We start from the raw sequence: 22,949 nt of genomic DNA, 5'->3' as shown, positions 1-22,949 counted from the left end.
AAAAAAAGAGAACGAAAAGTGGAAAGACAACTATATGAAAACGGTTGAAGACGTCATTGAATTCACAACCAAGCAATGGCGTAACAAGTTGGAAATTTTTTTGAGAAACCTGCTTTTCTTTGACAAAAATTTCAAAGAATACGAAAAAGACATTAGAAACAAAATAACAGAAGAATCAAGAAAAGTGAGTATAAAGTGTAAAACGGACGAAGAACTAACATCTATATTTGAGAATTTTTTTGATAAAATTTTACAAGATGCTAAGGAAAAAAATCCTCCACTGGATGTCAGAAATGCTGTTCTGAAGGCGTACAAAGCCAATCGCACGATTCAGAACTTGGGAGTTGACCTCTTGTTGACCTCCGAAAAAAGCGTTGGAAAATCAAGCAAGCCCTCCCTTTCGCAGAGATTGGAGGGCTTTCTTGGTTTTAAGATTAGTAATAAGGATCCTTATCAGGAGTTAAAGAAATGGAAATCTCAGGAAAAAAAAGATGGAACTGAATTAGAAAGGAACGTTGTATCTATTGTAATCAAGTCTATGCCAGGACGAACAGACTACTCTGATATAGTCGTTCTTGATGTTATAAGTGGGATTGAAAGCTATCTTGAAACCCACAAAAGTATTAATAAAAGTGAAAGAAAAGATATTCACAGAATGGCATATGATCTACTAGTAAAAATTTTCGAGGAGATCCAAAAAAAGTGGGAGCAAGAAAATTCTGTTTATGTACGTTTGTGTTCAATGAAGGATATTATGCGGGGTTTTTATTTTGACCTTGTAAGGGGCTTAAAAGAAGTGGAGTTAATGGAATCTAGACTTAGTGACTTTTTTAAAAGACATACTTTTAAAGCTTTTGAAAATGAAATTGAAGATTACACTATTTCTAATTTAAAACACAAATCCTGGCCTCAATCAGCAAAAAATATACAAGGTCATATGGATTTATACTTAATTGAAGAGGTAGAAAGGAATGGTATTAGAAAAATATTGGATCACATTAAGGAACCTGGTAATTTAAAAAAGCAGACGACTAGCAGACTGATCGGTTTTGAAATTAATGAAACCCTTAAAATGCATAACTGGATTGCGTTTCAAGGTCAAATAGAAACTTGTTTACAGAATACGTATGACACAGCCCCAGTAGACACGGAAACAGGATTAAAATGTTTTCACTTTAGTCGGCTATTTAATTTTTTCGAAAATTTTAAAAGCAGATATATTGCTGACACATTGAAAAAAGAAATGAATTCTATTGGCTGGGCAGATTTAGTACAAAAGTACATCAAATTTGAACAAAGACACATTGATGCAATAAAAAATTCTTTAAGATCTGCCAAAATTATTGGTGCCATTCATTATTGTGGAATATTGGTGGAATTCAGACTTCTTGTGAAGATTACACGACGACTTGAAAACAGGGGTGACTTTCAAGCCGGTTTTGCACAGCGTGTGAAGAGCCATGTCCACTTTGCAACAGCCCCTGTTTTTATGAATCGGGTCACATCATCCCTCATGATACTTTTCATCAGCCAGGAGGTTTGGTCGGAAGACGTTACATAGTAACCGAAAAACTGCAAGCTACTGCCTGTAACACTTGTCCTAGTGACCACAAATTCATACTTGAAAATAAAGAAGAATGGTTTTATTATGATTTTTCTAAGAAATTTAACGATTGGCTTCAACCTGAAAGAAGTAAGCCTGTGTCAGAATACCGAGAATATCTTATCCGAAGATATAACAAAGAAATTGCCCAAATCTTTAAAGTAAAGCCATCTGAGCCATTAAGTACTGCTGAAGATCTTGATGTTGTCACTAACAAACTAAAAAGGCAAATCGATTTCGAAAAAGACTTTCCCTACTAAATCCTAAATAAATAAGAGACTTTACAAGAATGATATGATAATATGATTATAAATAAAGAATAAAGGCCCTTTTGATTGACTGATCTGTTTAAATTAATGAAGATTAACTGGCTACCATGTATGCAAAGGTTTAAACTAAAGTTAATCAATTCTATCAACTCAGGGAGATAGAGGATTGGAGTGAGGATTTTTCAAAATTCAGAATTTTTTTTCAAATCTTAGGCGAAAATTTATCGGCGAAAATCGATAAATTTCCATTTTGAATATCTTTGAAGAAAATAAATAAGAAAGTGTTCTGAAATCTATGTACATGATAATTGCATTTTTTAAATTTTGATGTTTAGAGATTTAAGATTTAAAGTCATAGATATTTAGACTGCCCCCAAAACAGCCTTTGTGTGTCGTTATTGTAGTTGAATATTCTTATTTCAGTGATGTGACCCATCCTATCTAAATAGATTGCAGATAAGAAATGTTCACACATTCAAAATTTAATGAAAGAAATGAGTTTTGTATTAAAATGTTTGTTTAGCTGATTTGGTTGTATTACTTACTGTGCACAACACTTTTCTCTAGCTTATATTTTCGTGGCTAATCTGGTAGCCGTCTATTCTGTCTTTCTGTCTAATCTGTCTATTCTGTCTATTCTGTCTATTCTGTCTATAATCTAGCTGTCTATTCTGTCTTTTGTTTTCGTGTCCCAGTCTGTGTTTGTTTTTTCTTCATTTTTCTTTGAGCCTGTCCTTCTAACCATTGTAGCTTTCTAAAAATAAACTACATGGGCATAGGACAATGTAGTTGTTTTACTGTTTAAAATTACAGCTAAGCTAGTTTTTAGAAAATCAATACTTTAATCAGATTATTTGTTTGTCTTATACCATGAGTATGAGAAACAATATTATGGCCAATCATTAATATCATTCTAGTTTTCTACAAAATTCATAAAGAAGAATGGTTTTTATATGATTTTTCTAAGAAATTTAACGATTGGCTTTAACCTGATAGAACTAAGCCTGTATCAGAAAACCGAGAATATTTTATCCGAAGATGTAACAAGGAAATTGCCCAAATCTTTAAAGTAAATCCCTCTGAACCATTAAGTACTACTGAAAAGCCTGATGTTGTCACTAACAAAATAAAAAGTAAAATTAATATCGAAAAAGATTTTCCTAAATCGTAAATAAATAACTGATTTTACATGAATAATATGAGAACATGATTATAAATAAAGAGTAAATGCCCTTTTGATTGACAGATCTGTTTAAATTGATGAAGATTACTTGGCTACCATGTTTGCAAAGGTTTAAACAAGGCTTTAGTCAATTCCGCCTATTCAGGGAGATGGAGGATTGGTTTGGGGAATTTCCAAAAGATTTATTTTGATTTCAGATCTTTGGCGAAAATAGAGAAAATTTCCTTTTTTGAATATATTCAAAAAAAGAAAGTGTTATGAAATCTATATAAATGGTAATTTCATTCCGATTCAACACCCCTATTTTGTTTGTGTAAGTATTTCTTTCAAGTTTTGATATTTAGAGTGCCACCAGAACAGCCTTTGTATATTATCATTGCAGTTGAACATTTTCATTTTAGTGATGTGATGTGATAAAATAATATTCACACATTCAAAATATATTGAAGGAAACGAGTTTTGTATTAATATATTTGTTTAGTTGCTTCGGTTGCATTACTTACTGTGAATAACACTACTCCAGATTATATTTTGGTAGTTAATCTTGCAGCTGTTTATTCTGTTTTTTTTTTTTAATGTCCCAGTCTGTGTTTGTTTTTCTTTGTTTTTCTTTGAACCTGTATTTATAACCATAGTAGTAATCTAAAAACTAAAAAACGTGAGCATATAATGATGTAGTTGTTTTACTGTTTAATTTACTGCTAAGCTAGTAAATCAATACATACATCAAGCTATTTATTTGTCTTACACCATAAATTTGAGTAAATCAATACATACATCAAGCTATTTGTTTGTCTTACACCATAAATATGAGAAACAGTATTGTGGCCTCTCATTGATATCGTTTTAATTTTCTACAAAATTCATGATCAATCCCAAATTCAAATTGGATAAAAAATGGAAAAAATAGATAAAAAATAATACTATTGACTAGTCTTTGTGTACCATTGAAGAATTTTTGTAGTAATAGCAAGGGTTTTGCTCGTGGCGATAGAGATTTCTCCTATAGCGCCACTTGGAGGTCAGATTCCTTTGGGATCATTTACCGTTGAGACTGGCGAACTAGTTACCCATTACAGGAATAGAATCGGACATACAAGAGACACGAACACTTATGAAAAGACAATGGATTTATTAAACGTACATGATTAGCTGTACAGCAATGGGTCACTTCAAAGACCCTAAATGGTGACCGAGATTATTTGCGGTACGAACTCTTTTAGATCCAACTTAACATTAAAAATTAAAAAACACATTTACCCCACTCCCAAACGCAGTTCTTTCGTCCTGCGCTCTAGGGACTGCCTGCCATTGGCTCACGGGCCCCAAGCACGCGAACCCTCGTCCAATAATACGTCTTAAATATTTGTGATGATTTAGGCGTTCACACGGTTCTTATCGTTTAAACGTCCTTAAAAATATTGTGCGTAGCACTTTTCTTATTGCTCACTGTCTTAGCGAAATCCAAAGATTGCAATTTCTTGTCTTTGCTGATTAAAGACTTTTTCATTTTTGAAACTAGATTTAGCTTAATTATAGAGTCCGAACTAAAGAATGTACTTTATTTTGGTATTTCAAATATATCGTGTTTTACTCCCGGTACATATCACCCTTCCCAAGAAATAATGACGCCCCGTCATTAGTTACTGCCCATCAGGAGTTTTAAAATTTTTCAATTATTTTTCTTGTTTTATTCTATATCCCTATCTAAAATTCATCGACCGGACTAATTTTTTTTTTGGTTATTGGTCATCTAATATAATAAAGATTTTTTTTTTGTTCTTTTTATATATAAAAACATTATTACTTTTAATTTTAAAATAATTTTTGGAATTTTATAATTTTAGGTTAGTTCTCTTTTTTTTTTTTTTTTTGCTTTATAAATTAAGTAAAAAATAATATATAAAAAAATTTAAATTACAAAAAAAAAAAAAATACAAAAAATTATAATTTTGGTAAAAAAATAAATTATTTATAAAATAAAAAATTTGGTTCAACATATTCACAGATGACATTAAAACACTTTCACTATTTAGATTTTTTGCATTGTCAAAGCTGTTAGGAAGTAACACATGTAGCTTCACATCTATTCATCACCTTTCGTGTCCTTAGTGTACTACACCCTTCTGTTGTAAATTACTGTCCTTCACTCCTTTTGTCCTGGCAAAAATTTCGAAGCACTTACGTTATGGTTTCTTCATGGAACAGTTCGAGTCTAGTTGTCTTTACACGGTAAGTTTTCCCTAATGGTCAACTGGGAAATGACCGTTAAATATCGTTCTAATAGTCAACTGGGAAATGATTCTTCCCACTACAGGTGTTGGTGTTTTTCTTCTCAGCATATCATTTTTAGGATTTTTGAGGCACATAGAGAATGTATTCTCACGTAAAATTGTTCATTTGTGCCTTTTGAAACGGGTTGTTGTCATATTATAGTGACTCTCTTAATATATTGTCTTTAAATTCAACTTCGAACCTCTTCAACTATCATCTAACTTCCAATATCGTTAAATATCGTTTTGTTCTGCTCGATGGTGGTCTCAGATTTAAAGTTCAAATTGTATTTAATTTCTGCTTCAATTATCTTCAAATACCATTATATGTCCTTTAACTTCGAATATAGTTTATAGTGTTCTGATTGATGGAGTTCTAATAATTAAACTTCAATGTTTATTTAATTTGTTTTCAAATATCTTCAAATTTCCTTAAGTATAATTTAAATTCGAATATCGATTATAATGCGCTGATCGATGGAGTTCTCAGAATTAAACTTCAAATTGTCTTTAATTTCATCTTCAAATATCTTCAAATGTCTTTAAGTGTCATTTAAATTCAAATATCGTTAAATATCGTGTATCTTCAAATATCATCACTATACTGTCAAATTATTATGGGGTCCGTAGTGAGTATCAACAGCGATATCTACGTATTTATATCTTGTACTGGCCGATGGGTTTCTCAGCGTTTATGCTATTATATAGTTCGTTAAAGCACTTGATACTGAGGTTCAAATATAGTGTTACCTGATACCTAATATGGTTCATGGTCGAAGAAACGACGGTCGAAGGTGACTGTTGTCTTCGTTGACGAAGTTGGGAAGAAACTTGCCTGGAGTTATGGTGAGTACTCTTTGTTGGTTGAGATATGATGAAAATAGATGCTACTGGGTCGTATCTGTACTTGGCAGCTCATTGTAATTCTCAACAGCCAATGTGTCCATTTACTTTCCTGTAATAAAAACAACGCGGCAGAATCACATGTTCTTTGAAGTAAATACACATACAATAATTCACGCATTAATTGGGTTATAATTTCTTAGCTATGAGACAGAGTTAAATAAATACACTAATATTGGTACTCACGATGAAAATCTAAAACAGAAATGTCTTCAAGTTTGTTTGGATAACGAAAATATCGATATTAAATAAACATAATTTACCCTACTTTATTAAGTTTGAGGTCTAACTTTTACAATATATTTTTCATGCCTGCATTGTTCACGCAAGTCCGTACTGTATAAGAAACGCATGTGCAGCGTCATAACCACACGGTTTTACGCAAACGATACTACAATGAGGGAACAAGACATAACAAGGACTAGTGGAGACCTCTCTACCCACTCGTTTTCTGATGTCTTCCCTATTTCTTGGCTTAGACGTTCTCATGGGGCTCCGGGTTTAACGGCTGAAATGCCGAGGTTCTTAGTCTCAGGAATTTTCCGTAATTACAAGTCAACATTGGTGCCTCTTATTCGCTTTTCGATGAGGTAATTAGATGCAGGATTCCAAGCTTGCCTCCGTAGATTCCAGTTAATGCTTGGCAAAGAATTTAAGCATAATGAAGAATTGGCATCGATATCTTTTTTTTTAGAAAGCTATTGTTTGAGCAAATCCTTCGGGACTAAATAAATAAATATTATCTTAAATTCTTATTAGAATCCGTTAAGCGAGAAACACCTTCACATTAATAGGGAATTCCTTGTGGGTTTTTACTTAGTCGCCATTGGACATACACTGGGTTTCAATCCATATATCTTAACTGATTAAATGGTCTTATAATTTTAGATATTGTTTTTGAGATATAATTTCACATCCGCCGTGAAATTCTACATATAAACGTACCATAGGTTGTTTGATTATAGTTACCAATAGTTGGCTATTAGTACATATATTACTCGGGTGAGAAACATTATATTTCTCGAGTAAGAAACAAATTAATAAGCAAACTTGCGGTGAATAATTACACTGGTATGCATAAAATAATTATAATCTGCACTAAGATAAAATATTTAATATAATTAGACGCTTCTGTACTGTAAATTTCTTTTTTTTTTGATAATATCCATCTTGGTTAGGACATGGGTCGATTTTTCATGTTAAATATTAGGGGAACCGGAGTTAGCAGAGGTAAGATATAAAGTGACTGAATTGCGAAAATATTCCACAATAATTAGAGCAAAATATATTTAATGGATAAACCAATTAAATTAAAGAAAATTTTTGTCACATAACTATAGAACAGTGATCTCTCTGCTATTGTATACGTCATAGGTGTAACCCAATAAAATTAAATTTTTTTTTTTTGCCAAGGAGCTAAAGACGTAAATGCCTTTTTTTATATATGAAATTAATGTTTAACACAGCTGTAGGACAGCATACTTCATAGATATAATATAATGAAATTAAAACGCTTTTTTTTTCTCGGAGCTATAAGAAAGTAAACTCTCTGTTTCTCTTACAAAGCATTCTGATTCAAAAACGAAAACTTAACTAGCTCACAGAAGTTTCTATTCAACCTTTAAGTATTGTTTTGACTGGCACTAGTTGTCATAAAAATACTAATTTTTTAAACTTGAAGGACTGAGAAAAATCCCGTCCTACGATCGTTTAAAAAAAAAATTAAAGCAAAAAAAAATTGGGCTTGTTTTCCGCTCCCGGCGTCCCACCAGTACTGGGGCAAACCGAGGTGTCGTTTTATGTAGACCCCAAGCTTACTAACTTTTGCTATTTTCTGTTCCAACCTTTCTAGTATCCTTCGAAAGGGTATAGAAATTACACTAACAGAAATAAAACATTAAAAACTTAATCAACTCCTTACTTGGTTAACTCTAAATGCAAACTGTTGAATTTATTACGGTGTTAAATTTATCATCTTTGAAATTTGTCTTTACATTAATTAGGTATATTTCCATCTGTCAGGTTTTTTAACAGTTCTACCTGACTGTGTCGTGATTTTCTCCTCTGTTTGTTGTGGTTTTTTCTTTTTAGGTTTGTCTAGCGAGATAATGTCAAATTTTTTGTATTGTTTTTTAAAAAATTCTTGCCCTTTTAATTTCGTTTGTTTCCCGTGTGCGGCTGCTGAGGTCGGCCTTGATTTACCTATTTCTTTAACTTCTATTTGGTCTGATTCACCATCAGACTCTTCTGAACTGGTTTCCGACGAATCCGGATTAGAGCTTTTAGAGGTGGCACTTTTTGAGGTGTCACCTGCCCTTCCTTCGTAAATTTCTACTCCTCTGGAAGTACAAGGTTTATTCTCTAAGTCCTCACCTTGAGTTCTCAACTCGGGGGATTTGAAAGATTCTTGAGAGCCTTGGGAGGAATCAATAGTTTTTGCGGGGTTCCTCCAGTGTTTGAAGGCCATGTCTTCAGGGGGTTGGGGCAGTCTTTGCAAGAGGGATTCCCTCCGTGAAGTCCACGTCCAGTCGTGTTTAGGTTTGACCTTGGACACAGTTATATCATGATATTGACCTTGCTGGTCATCCTTTGGAGTTTTATTCCCGGGCAATGTACTTTGACTCGTTTTTATGGGAAAATTTATTAAATCCATAGCTTCTCGCAGGTTTGTTTTAGTTAAATCTTTGTGAGGAGTTTTCTTTACAGTAAGACCGGGGGTTTCTACAGCTCTGTTTAATTCGTTATGTAAGGACAGGGGCCTTTCTATTGGTGTTGTAGGGGAAACCATATCGTCTGTAAATCTTTGGGGGGGACATGGGGTCGAGATTCTATCGGGGAAAAATTGGGTTTTTGGAGATATTGTATAATCTAAATCTCCCGCGCACGCCGATGAATAACTTTTTGGACTTTTTGGCGTTTTAATTTCATGAAAAAATCCTGGTATTAGGGATTTTTTCTTAGGAATAACTAGATTTTTCATTGCTAAAAATTGTTCAAAGTTTTGTTCATCACTTTCATTTTAAAAATAATTTTGTTTGAAATTAAAGGGTTTTAGCTCTGCCAGTCTTGACCTAGGGGTCTCATTTTTCGAATCTGACGAATCAGTAGAAGAGGGATGTGACATCCATCTGTCTGGAAATTTTGCTCTTTTTATTCGGCTTACATGAGCCTTGTAAGTTTTTCCACTATCGGGGTTCTCCATTTTAACGGTATATTCATTATCGTACTTTTTGACTATTCTGTACGGTCCAGAGTATTTGTTGGAAAGTTTTTTTCCTTCCATTTTTGCCTCGTTCTTTAGGTAAACGAAGTCTCCTACTTTGAAATCTATATTTCCCTTAACTTTGGGTTGGTTTCTTAGTTCTTGGTTTATTTTACGTTTTTCCAGCTCTTGCCTAACTATGTTATAAGTTTTCCTCATCCTATTTATGAATTCTTGTTTATAATCTTCTGAGTCGTTATAATATAGCCGAGATTAAATAATTTAATCATAAGGGATTATAAAATATCGACCAAAAAGTAAATAAAATGGATTTTCTTTGGTTTTTTAGGAATAATCAGTGTTGATTAAGTTGGTTAAATAATGTAAGAATTTATCCCAGTCGCTCCTATTGTCTTTAGTATAAATACTTATAAAGTTAGAAAATATTTTATGTCTGTTTTCTATTTTTCCCTTGGCTGGTGGATGGTACGGCGCTGTCACCAATTTCTCTATATTAAGGGAAATCATTAAATCTTTTGTTATTTTTGCAACAAAATTGCTCCCGTTGTCGCTCAAAATTTTGTTAGGAATGCCAAATTTTAAAAATAATTTTGCTAATTCCTTACTTGTGGCATAAGCACCTTGAATTTTCAATGCTTTTGCAAAAGTAAATCCGGAAAAATGATCTACAACCGAAAGAATACACGTATGGCCTCTGCTGGACACAGGTAAGCCTCCATTTGTCCCGGACAGGTCAAATGAGATAGTATCGAAGGGGTACTTTGCTGCTGGGACCCTTCCCATTGGAGGATTTGGATAAGCTGGGGGGATTTTTCTCAAATTACATGCTTCGCATGTACTTACAAATTCTTTAAGTTTTGTCAGTGCCGATTGTACGTAAAAGTATTGTTTTAACTTATGGAATGTTTTCATAACTCCTAAATGTCCACCTGTGTCCGAATGAAAATATTCAAATGCGGGCCCTATCAAGCCTTGTGGTAACACAGGTATTATCGAGGTTTGGTTTCTATTTGTCTCAGCAGTCACAATCCTACACAGTCTTTCTTCATCAAGGTAGTAGTAGAAATTATCTATCTCTTTTATAATAGTTTTGAGTTTATCCGGTAACGCCTCATCATTCGCAAAATAGTCAATTAGTGCTACGCACATTTCGTCCTTTTTTTGCTTTCTTTTTATATTTTCCAAAGACAAGGGACAATAGTTAATCTTATTTGCTTTTACTGCGTCTTTGACTTTGTTTTTCTTATATCCATGTTTGCTTTTAGCATTGATAGCATTAACTTCATTTTTTTCAGTTTCCGACGGGTCATTTTCTGGATATCTACTCAAAAAGTCGCAAGCTGCGTTTTGTTTTCCCTTTAAGTGTTCAAATTCATAATCTAGGTCTTGGATTTTCATGATCCCTCTAGCTAAGATGCCCAGGAGATTTTTAAATGTGCGCAGGTACTGCAAGCTTTTCTGGTCTGATCGTGGTATAAATTTTCGACCAATTAAATAATGTCTAAATTTGTCCAGGTAGTATATAATAGATAATAATTCTGAGTTAGTGGCGGAATAACTGCTTTCGCCTTTTGTTAAAGTTTTACTCGAATAGCATATAACTTTTTCTATTTGTTTAGGTGTTCCCTGTAGAGGGTTAGGGTTTTCTACTGGTATTGTTTGCGAAAGGATAGCGCCTCTGCCCTTCGAGCTAGCATCAGTGGTAACGATGAATTTTCCGTGTTCGAAATCAGGGAGTGTTAAAATTGGTTCAGAAGTGAGCGCCTTTTTGAGTTGGTCTAGGGAAGTTTGAGCTTCCTGGGACCAGGTAACACTATGGGAGTTTCCTTTCGTTAATTCCGTGAGGGGTTTCGCAATTTGGGCATAATTGCGTACGAATTTTCTAAAGTAGCCAGTAAGTCCTAAAACTCCCCTTAATTCTTTCATAGTTCTGGGGGGCTTGAGGTTTTCAACACATTTTATTTTATCAGGGGCTGGGGATATCTCTCCCTGGGTTACTACTACTCCTAAAAATTTAATTTTTGATTGAAATAAATTTACTTTCTCAGGCTGGCATTTTAAATTGCCTTGCCTGAACTTCTCGAACACCTTAGCTAAAGTTGCTAAGTGTTGCTCAGTGTTTTCCCCCACGCATATAATATCATCAACAAAATGAATTATATTCTTTAATCCTCTTAACAGGTGCAATATGTGTCTACATAACGCGCTTGAACTTGTTTTAAGCCCACATGGTACTCTTAAGTATTCATAAGAACCATATTCGGATGCTGAAAATGCAGTTTTATGGACATTCTTTTCGGATATTTTCACTTGGTGGTAGCCTTGGGTTAGTTCTAAAGAGGTCAAAATTTTGTTTTTTCTTTAAATTGATTCAATAATATCGTCTATTTTCTTGGTAGAGGAAATTTATAGCTAAATAGTTGTTTGTTGAGAGCCCTATAATCTAAAACGAGTCTAAAATCTCCATTCTTTTTTGGTACTAAGATCACTGGTGCGCTATACGGACTTATACTTGGGCGTATGATCTCGTTCCTTTCTAATTCATGGATTTTATTTTTTAACCACTCTTTGTGCTTATATGGCACGCGATATGGCTGTTTTGCTACGGGATTACCAGTCGTTAAAATTTAAATCTGGTAAAATTGGATCATACCCATGTCAATTTAAGATTCAGAAAATAAATACATAAAATTACCTAAAAAATAGCATAATTTTTTCTTAAGGTACATATCCGTAATATGATCCAATTTAAATTTGTTTAAAAATTGCGATTTAGTCAAAGGATATTCGTTATTTGAAGTTTTAATACCGTTAACTAGGTTTCTTTTTGAATTTTCCCATGTATTTAAATCATTTTCCGTTAAAACCTGGATTTGGACTAAACACGTCCCCTTTTTAATTGTAATTGTATCGTTTTCATGGTTATTGTCTACCCAAATAAAACCGTCCCCTTTGTTATAGGATATAATCTGTTCCTCACATGACAGATTTTCATGTATTTCAGACGGTGTCTCAAACCACATTTCTGATTTGCTAGTTATTGGCTCGATCATGTGTGGCATTTGAATTTTTTGCATCGTTTTGGGAGAGATTTTTGTTTTCCTTATCGCAAATCTGTCATATTTCTCTTCATTATCATTGTTTATTAGATTCATACTGTCGCTATGCTGCGCCATTGCGGCATCTTGTGGCGTCACGTTGGGTTTTACTATGTTTTTCCACAATTCCACTATTTTCTTAATTTCATTTGACCTGTACTGTCGCATATCTCCTATTTTTATTTTCGCAGATTCAGTGTTGTTATTATTTAAATTTACTTCATTTCTGCAATATCTTTCAGGATAATTCGATAAATTTTCAATTATGCCATGCCTTTGCGAGACTTGGGGTTCCACGGACTTCGACCTTGTACCATGAGACTATTTGTTTACTTTTATGTTGTCGTAGCAAACTATGTTTATATTTCTTCAGGTATAACATTCTTCATACACATTAGATTTGTCTACAAAATTCTATATGGCGAATAATAATTGTAGTCCATTATACATCATAGAATTAGAACCTATGCTAGCTTCAGATGGGAGATTATCGCATATAATAAAATTTGTCATGAATGTTCTGTTGTCTCTTTTTACGTTTAGGCAAATTGACCCTTTTGCGTTTAATTTATGGCCTGTAATACTTGTTAAATTGGGATTATTAGGGTTCTTTTGTCGCCTAATGTGCAGAGGCAACGTATTAAATACGCAAGAGTTTATGATATTTACAGTAGCTCCACTGTCAATTAAGGCCGTAAAGTAAACGTTTTCTACAAAAAATCATTAAATATAGGTAACTTGTTAATAATATCACTACAAGAAGGCACTAGTATTGTTTTGGACCTATTAAATATCCCTGGCACCCTCGGGGTCCAACTTATGTTTCTGAGGGGCCTGAAGCGTTTCCCTGATAATTTATTTCATTTGTCGGTGCCTGTAATAGATATTCAGACGTATTAGGTTCCGTAGGCATATTTAAATGATTTACGTCTGCCTGTCTTTGCCATGTATTATTATGGTAACGTGGATGTCTCGTGTCAGTGCCGTTTGCTGGCAATGTTTGCCAGTGCTGTTGGCTTGTAAAATTTTCATTTCTCATCGGCAAATTTTCATTATTTTTATATTGCATTCTCGCATTATATTGGCCTTGGCGAATATTTGGGTTTTCAAACCGGTAATTAATTTGCCTGTTGGGGAAAGGGCTATACAAATTTGGTTGGTACGCATTATAAGGTACTGATTGGCGCGATTCCCCCTGGCTATAGTCTATTGCACGACCAGTGCTAAAATTTGTTCTTCCGAACAAATGGTTGTCGTACTTGTTCGTAGGACTGACATCAGTTTTCGGTATTGTCGTGTGGACAGAGTGGCACTTTCTTTCTCTAAGGCCCACACGATTGCAGTTATGACAACGTCTGAGTGTATGGCTAATGGACTGAGAACGTATTTATTTCTGACTCGAGGGTTTTGGCGTTTTTTTTCTTTGTGCTACTGTGGAGTTATCCCTTGGAAATATATTGGGGGATGTCTGATCGCCCTTGAAGATTATGGTTGCGTTTGGTTCAAATAGGTTGTATATTTTCGCATTACTATGATTGTCAACCATTTTATCAACTTCAATTAATCGTTCTAAATCTTGGACTGCACGGTCCAACGTCTGAATATTCTTTGATATTACTACTCTATATAGTTTTGGGGGTAGCCCTTGCAGAAAGGTATTTAGTATTACTTTTTCATACAGTTGCCCAGAACCACTTCCGTATTTTGCTTCTACAGAAATGCGTATATTATCCAGATATTCCCTTATATTTTGTGAAAAATCAAAGTTCACTACTCCATGTTTTAATTTATTTATTGAACTAGTTTCTATAAATATCTATTTGAATGCTTTTAACAAGTCATCGACCGTCTTTATTGGCAAGTTGGGGTTATTTCCTACGGTATGCTCGACCTATTTTAGAAAGATTAAGACCTGGCCTCTTAATCGTAGAAGCAGCATGTCTTTTAACGCTCCAATGTCTGTTTTTGTTAATTGTACCAACTGGGTAAATTTTATATTAAATTCGTAAATATATTTTTTACCAGTTTTGTCAGGTATAGTTTTCAAAATTTATATATTTTTTGCGACTAACTTTTGCACTATCATTAATTAATTTATATCGTTCATGATTTTTTTTTTTTTTCTTTTTTTTTTCCGTTTATATCAACTTAAAATTTTACTTAACATATTTTTGGGTAGGCTATTATATCCTATTATATAAAATGGGTTTAATATCGTATCCTAGCGGTTATTGGCCTAATAAATTTTCTTATATGTCTGTATCTTTCCAAAAATTAAATTTGAATTACGGAGTTTAAACGGCCTAACTAGTTTGCAGTTTTCCTCCAATTTTCGACTCGCGCCATTTGTAGCGATGGAAGATTTTTTATTGGCACATGATATGGCAAACTATTTAGCTATATAGGATAAATACAGACATATAAGAGAAACAAACACATATAAAAAGACACTAGATTTATTTAACTTACATGCTTAGTTGTACAGCAACGGGTCACATCAAGGACAATAAATGGTGACCGAGATTATTTGCGGTACGAACTCCTTTAGATCCAACTTAACATTAAAAATTAAAAAACACATTTACCCCACTCCCAAACGCAGTTCTTTCGTCCTGCGCTCTAGGGACTGCCTGCCATTGGCTCACGGGCCCCAAGGACGCGAACCCTCGTCCAATAATACGTCTTAAATATTTTTGATGATTTAGGCGTTCACACGGTTCTTATCGTTTAAACTTCCTTAAAAATATTGTGCGTAGCACTTTTCTTAGTGCTCACTGTCTTAGCGAAATCCAAAGATTGCAATTTCTTTTCTTTGCTGATTAAAGACTTTTTCATTTTTGAAACTAGATTTAGCTTAATTATAGGAGTCCGAATTAAAGAAGGAACTTTATTTTGGTATTTCAAATATATCGTGTTTTACTCCCGGTACATTTGTACATATGTGACTTGTCACAAGTCATAAATATTTTGCTATTTTGTCAAAAAGGAACATAGCGACCAGCAAAGCCAACATTAACCAGAAAAAATTCGTGAACATTAAAATAGCGAACATTAACCAGTAAAAATTCTTAGAATCTTGCAAAATTGAAAATCTTATTCCCAAGTCTCTAAGATTCAGATTAAACTTAACACCCGGAAAAAAGAGCAATTTGCTCGCACACTACAATTTAAAACATTAACACACATCATTAAAGACAAAAAACAAAAAGATATACTATTTCCTCTAAAAGCAAATCCTTAGAAAATTTTTTATTTGAAAATTTGTCCTCTGTTGATTTTAGCCAGGTTGCTAGGTTGGAAAGAAATTTGTTTTGTCACGATTTCCGCTTATCAAGGGAATGACTTATTAAGAAATTTGAAAACCTCAGATATGAATTTTCGAGGAATAGCCCTACTTACACTCCAAGATTCACTCCTGGACCGACTGTTGTTAATCTATCCTCTAGAACGCTTGAACCAAAGGAAATTCAAATTCTCGAAAAAGGTCCAAAATTCTCTTTTCTTCCAAGACATGTCCCTGTGGCAGATTTAATTTCCTCTCTAGAATCCTCTGTGCACAAATTTTATACATCTATATCCAACCCAGCTGAAGTTAGGGCTAGTCTTATAGATACCCTTTACAACAATCAAAAAAAAAAGGTTAATTCTCCCGCCAATAAAAACCAGATAATTTGTATGACCTAAAAATACTATCTAATCTCCGTAAAAATCCATCCATTATTATAGCTAAAGCAGATAAAAGCGATTCTCTGGTTGTCATGGATACGACAGATTACGATACAAAAATTTATTCTCATCTAAATGACGAGAGAACATATACAACTATAACCCACGATCATACTTATCAATTTGCTAACAAAATTATAAATGAATTAAAAAGTTTAAAACAAAATAGTAAAATTAATCCATCGCTATATAATAAATTTTTCCCTCACAGTAGGTGTTGCCCAAAGTTTTATGGTCCACCAAAATTACATAGGCAAGGTATTCCTTTAAGCCCCATAGTAGCTTGTACGAAAGCCCCTACATCCATTATTGAGAAACGGTTATGTACAGCCTTTAAACCTTTGCTTTACTCTCAAAAATCATATATATGTAATTCGGTAGATTTATTTGAAAAACTCAAAAATGTAAATATCTCAGAAAATACAATTATAAGTAGCTTTGACATTGTTTCAATGTATACAAATATTGATGTCACAGCATCTGAACAGTTATTGGAAAATAAAATCAAAGAAAATTATCACTTAATAGAAGCTTCAGCAGCAGGAATAGATTGGGATGTCTTAATGACCTTGGTTAAACTTTGTAACAAATACTCAATGTATTTCCAATTCCGCAATTCTTTTTACCAGCAAATTAATGGCTTAGCGATGGGTGTGCCCCTCTCCGGGTTACTGGCGAACATTTATGTTGAACATATTGAAAATTGGGCATTAGATTCGTATTTTTTGAAACATATCTTTTGGGGACACTACATGGATGACGTAATTTCACTCTGGAACTATGGGGAAAATGAGCGTAAGGGTTTTTTATATCACCTTATTACATATGATAGAAATTTACAGTTTACTTTAGATATCGAAATCGCAAATAAAATCCCATTCCTAGATGTGTTAGTTTTTCTTAGCTTCGATAAACTCAATTTTACAATTTATAGAAAACCAACACAAAATAATAGATATTTGCATTTTAAATCAAACCACCCCCCACAAGTTAAAAGAGCAGTCGTAACATCCTCGTCGATCGTGCCCTAAATATTTGTTCTGATTCCCACATCACAGCAGAAATAAACTTTATCAAGGACATACTTTTTGGAAATAGGTATCCTATTTTATTTATTAATAGTGTGATTAACTGTAGACTGAAATGGTATTCGTGTAAAATTAATTGTAGTTTATCGTGTAATGTTTTTGACAAGCCCTTAAGCATAATTTATCTCCCCTATATCCCAAAAATCACTTAATATCTCAAAAACTTTTGCACAAAAAATCATCTGTATGCAGAATTCACAAATGAGTTTAAAATAATAAATTTTCTAAGTTCTGGTAAAGATTATACCCCAGTTACTCGCCAAAGAGGGGTCTATCAAATACCATGCGATTGTGGCAAATATTATATAGGTAGAACACACCAGAATTTAGAAAAGCACATACAACAGCATAAAGATGATATTGTCAAAGCTCTAAATTCTAATATTTCCACTGTTTCATCTGATTCTGCATTAGGCAGCCATATTTTTGCAAATCCTAACCACAATAAACTTTTTGATGAATCCGCCCTTATTAGCAATGACCTAGGCATAAAGCAGGTAGTCTGAGAATCAATTGAAATCAGACTTTAGATTAATAATAACATTTCGTCAAATAGGAACTTTGGGGAATATACACTAAATGCTCTATACACAAATTTAATTAAAAATAATCTTACAAAATATTTTAAAAAACCGATAGACATTAACACAGAACCGGTCACAAAAAGACCTTTGAGGTTAGCTGCCAAAAAGGCTGGATTAGCAATAAGAACGTGTTTTTAAATTATTTTTCTTTCGTCTCATTGAATCGCCTTGTTTTAACTTACTTCTTATCAGTCCTGGCTGAACTTCGCTGAATTAAAGATGCTAGGACTGCTATGAAAATTTTTTACTTTTCGACTTTAAAGGTTGCATGTTGTTGTGAGTCTTTTTTCTTTTATATATTTTTGTCTTGCTGAGGACGGCCCTTGGACATAGGGCCGAAATATTCATTCAAATTATCTCCACTGTCTTACAAAAAGATTTCCCTTTTGTTCTTCGTACTTTTGTTGTTTGTTATGGAAAGGCAGTGTGGTCTTCGTCGCTATTTTCGTCTTGCTTATGGGGAGCAATTGACCAATTATATCTTTTACTTTATTAATTTAGGCAAAAAACATGCTAATATCATTAACCAGCAAAAATTCTTGGAATCTTGCAAAATTGAAAATCTTATTCCTAAATCTTTAAGATTCAGAATACACTTAAATACCCGGAAAGAAGAGCAATTTGCTCGCACACTGCAATTTAAAACATTAACACACATTATTAAAGACAAAAACAAAAAAGATATACTATTTCCTCTGAAAGAAAATCCTTAGAAAATTTTTTATTTGAAAATTTGTCCTCTGTTGATTTTAGCCAGGTTGCTAGATTGGAAAGAAATTTGTTTAGTCATGATTTCCGCTTATCAAGGGAACGACTTAATAAGAAATTGGAAAACCTCAGATATGAATTTTCGAGGAATAGCCCTACTTACACTCCAAGATTCACTCCTGGACTGGCTAATGTTAATCTATCCTCTAGAACGCTTGAACCAAAGGAAATTTAAATTCTCGGAAAAGGTCCAAAATTCTCTTTTCTTCCAAGACATGTCCCTGTGGCAGATTTAATTTTCTCTCTAGAATCCTCTGTGCACAAATTTTACAAATCTATACCCAACCCAGACGAAGTTAGGGCTAGTCTTATAGATACCCTTTACAACAATAAAAAAAAGGTAAATTCTCCCGCCAATAAAAAACCAGATAATTTTTATGCCCTAAAAATACTATCTAATCTCCATAAAGATCCATCCATTATTATAACTAAAGCAGATAAAAACAATTCTCTGGTTGTCAGGGATACGACAGAATACGATACAAAAATTTATTCTCATCTAAATGACGAGACAACATATAGAACTACAACCCACGATCATACTGATCAATTTGCAAACAAAATTATAAATGAATTAAAAAGTTTAAAACAAAATGGACATTATTAAAAACATAATTAAAAACAAACAGATTTCTTGGTAGAAATATTGCAAAACACAAACCACAAAGTTAAGGGTTACATGAAAATGCGATAAGTGGAGGATAATTTAAATCAACCTGTGGCTTCAAGGGGGCAACAGTCTAGGATAGAAGACAAGCGACAACTAAAATCAACTAGAATTAATAAAAGTGGTAACGAATTGCAAGTAAGGAGCGGAGCGACTCAACAGTTACCAAAACTCATTTAAAACGGAGTTTTGATGTCGATAGATATATCAAAAGAGTCAGCTATGTTAATTCCAAATATATACAAATCTTGAAATTTATTCCTACCCATCAAAAGTTACGAGCCTGAGAAAATCTGCCAGATTTCCAAATAAGCAGCGGAACACCCCTGAAAGTTAAGGAATCTTAAATAAAATTATACCATCAGATTCAGCGTATCCGGGAAGTTTCAACCACCCATCAGCCAAAATCTGAAATTTTGTATATTTTGCCATATATTTTGCCAGAAGAAAGTTCACAGATGCATATTTTTTGTTAGATAACACCAACTCGCCAGGTGATTTAACTTATAGGTTTGAACGCAACCAGTCGTTTTATGTCAGTAGGAAGGGCCAAAAAACGAAAATTTGCAATTATTAAAAATGATGATTCTGTATTTTGACAACAGCATACAACAATTCGAAAACCTTAAGAAAGAAAACCAAAAGTTTAAAACTTACTGGACCATCGGTTTTAGAAATCGGGCTGCTTCAATAATCAAATTTCTTTGACAAGACTGCAGTAAGAAAAGGCACATCAGTATGAAAAACTTATCTAGACGTAGACCCAAATAATGAAAATTTACAAGTGTGATAAATGATAATTCATTGGAAGAAAAAGAATTTTTTGTCCCGCCACCTGAAAAATTAACAGATATACAACATCGACCAACGCATAAGAGTAGAACAATAAGGGCAGCTAAAGCAATGGGCATTGGCAAATTGTCTGAAGCAATGACAATCCAAAATGAAGATGAAAAAAAATGGGTTTAGAAGATAAGCGACAGCAAGAATCAAAACGTGTTAAAATTGAAAATGATAGCGACATTTGTTGGAAGAAAAAGAAGCTTTTGTCCCACCCCCTAAACAGTTAACAAATCTATAGCCTGAACCATCGTGTAAGACTAGACCAATAAGGGCAGCTAAAGCAAAGTGCATTGACAATTTCTCTGAAGTAGTGAAAATACAGAATGAAGTAGAAACAAAAATGGGGTTAGAAGATAAGCGACAGCGAGAATCAAAACGTGTCAAAATTGAAAATGATAGCAATTAGAATTAAAATGATAATTCTCTGGAACCACATGAACTGTCAAACGTGATAAGACCAAGAGAAAAACCCGAAACAACTAAATTAACAACAGGTGAAACTTAACAACCTGGACTATCAAATGATACAATGCCCAAAAAATGAAAAACTTACAAGTGTTATAAGTGATAATTTCTCAGAAAAAAAGTTCGTGTTGAACCATTAACAAATCTGCAACCTGGACCGTCCTGTAAAACTAGATCAATAAGGGCAGCTAAAGAAAAGGGAATTGGTAAATTGTCTGAAGTAATACAAAACCAAAATGAAGAAGAGAGAAAAACGGGGCTAGAATATAAGTGACAGTAGAGTCAAAACGTGCCGAAATTGAGAATTATAGCTAGGATAAGTGGGTTTGGGATTTTTAAATGGATAAGAATATCAATGATTACCATTCCTTTGTTAATAAAATTAAAATTCGGGGAAATGTATTTCATAATGATAAAAGACTAGGCGGAGCAAAAGTCGACGTTCAGCATTTTATAAAAGCTCCAAGCAATGAAATAGCTATAAAAAGAGACATTAGAGCTTATAAGAATATTAGCAAAAAGCCTAATACTGAATTAGCCTCTGTTACAGAACAAAGGTTCGACATCATGTTTTTCATAATGACGAAAAATAATAACAAAAAAAAAAAATAAAAAAACAAAGGCAATAACAAAAGTCCAATAACAAAAATGTCTAAAGTAACAATAAATAAAAATGAAGAACAACGAAAGCAACACTCAGAATGATTGCGTCGGCAAATGTTACAACTAGTCAAAAATAAAATTGGGAAGAAAGAAACATCCGGTTAAAAGATAATCGGCAGCAAGTATTAAAACAAGTCAAAACAAAAGAGAAGACCAAAGAATTATGCGGTTACAATACATGCGACAACAAGGAGTAGATCGAATTAGAAATGAAAGTGAAGAACGAAGAAATATGCGTTTATAAGATATGTCACAGCAAGAACAAAGAAATATACAGTTAGAAAAGAAGTGGCAGCGAGAACTGCAAGGGACATATACTATTATATATATATATATATATATATATATATATATATATATATATATATATATATATATATATATATATATATATATATATATATATATATATATATATATATATATATATATATTTATTTATGCCCGCTTACAATGGAGAAACGGAGAAAAAAAAAGCGGAGTACAAAATGAAACAAAAAAAGAAGAAAAACATGTTCAACACTAAAAATTAAATACAGGTATTTCATTCACTGAAACAGTTGAGTCAGCGGTGAGTCGTAGAGTTTACTGAGGGATCGTCTTGAGGCTCTCCGTTCTAGATCAATCACCTTGGTTGATGGATCAAGGATTCCATATATGGATGAGATCTCCGTGTTAGAAAATCTTAGTGGAAGTCCCAGCAAAAATTTTGCAAATGTGTAATACGTGGTTCGTATTTTTCGATGCTCGGTGAGGGACAAAATTTCCCACAAGGGTGATATGTACCAGATGGCAGGAGAGACGACGGCGTTGAATAGTTTTGATTTAATAAATTGATTAAATGACCACTTGCATTTGACAGCTTTTCCATATGCTGAGCGGATAGATTTACAGATTGATTCGGTCAACAAGCCTCTAATTGACCTAGGCGTCTGGTCATACGTGATATCAAGGTATTTTAGGGACTGGGACTGGTGGATTCTGATACCATCAAGGACAAGATTGGAATTGGTCGAGTTGGTGCCGCTAAAGACGATAAATTCGGTTTTCTCTATGTTGACTCGTAGTCCTATTCTTCTGTATAGGGTCACTAAAAGACGAAGATTCTCTTGTAGACCCCTCAGCGTGCTGCTTAGGAGCAACAAGTCATCTGCATAAGAAATGAAACTTAGATCCAAGCCCTCCAAAAAGAAGGTCCCACGAACGAATCTAGTTACAGAGTAAATCGCAGAATTAAAGATGATAGGGCTTAGAGCAGATCCTTGCCGAATTCCTTTGAAGAGCCGAATGGGTTCAGAAAGCTTTTGCTTGCGGTGACCGGCGATTGTTTCCCATCCCAAAGCTAGACGAATATGCGTGTGGGACTACCAGTCATGGAGAACAAGGACAATGCGGGGGTCGACTCCTGAATCTAAGAGGCACCACAGTGCCTGCGATTGGACGACAGAATCGAACGCAGCGGAAATGTCGACACTGCAGGCAAAGAGTGGCTTTTTAACTAAAGATGTAGACCTCATTATTCTTCTTAGTAGCCGATGGGCGTGTAAACAGCCCAACCCATTTCTGAATCCAAGTTGTTTGTCTCCCATTAGA

At 33.8% G+C, this 22,949-nt stretch overlaps 1 protein-coding gene across 1 annotated transcript in view; it reads left to right on the top strand.

The window, feature by feature from the left end:
• The window catches only part of LOC148941756 (uncharacterized), a 38,380-nt gene extending 35,863 nt beyond the window's left edge, over window positions 1-2,517 (top strand). The window contains 1 exon segment of the mRNA XM_089104623.1: window positions 3-2,517. Coding sequence (XP_088960749.1) covers window positions 3-1,561 — 1,559 coding nt within the window. The 3' untranslated portion in view covers window positions 1,562-2,517.
• The last annotated feature ends 20,432 nt before the right edge of the window (window positions 2,518-22,949 follow it).

The sequence above is a fragment of the Artemia sp. Qi Xiang Cuo genome, chromosome 18 (genome assembly GCF_049724085.1).
Source record: "Artemia sp. Qi Xiang Cuo chromosome 18, ASM4972408v1, whole genome shotgun sequence".
Taxonomy (NCBI): Eukaryota; Metazoa; Arthropoda; class Branchiopoda; order Anostraca; family Artemiidae; genus Artemia; species Artemia sp. Qi Xiang Cuo.
This window is presented reverse-complemented; position numbering and strand designations above follow the sequence as displayed.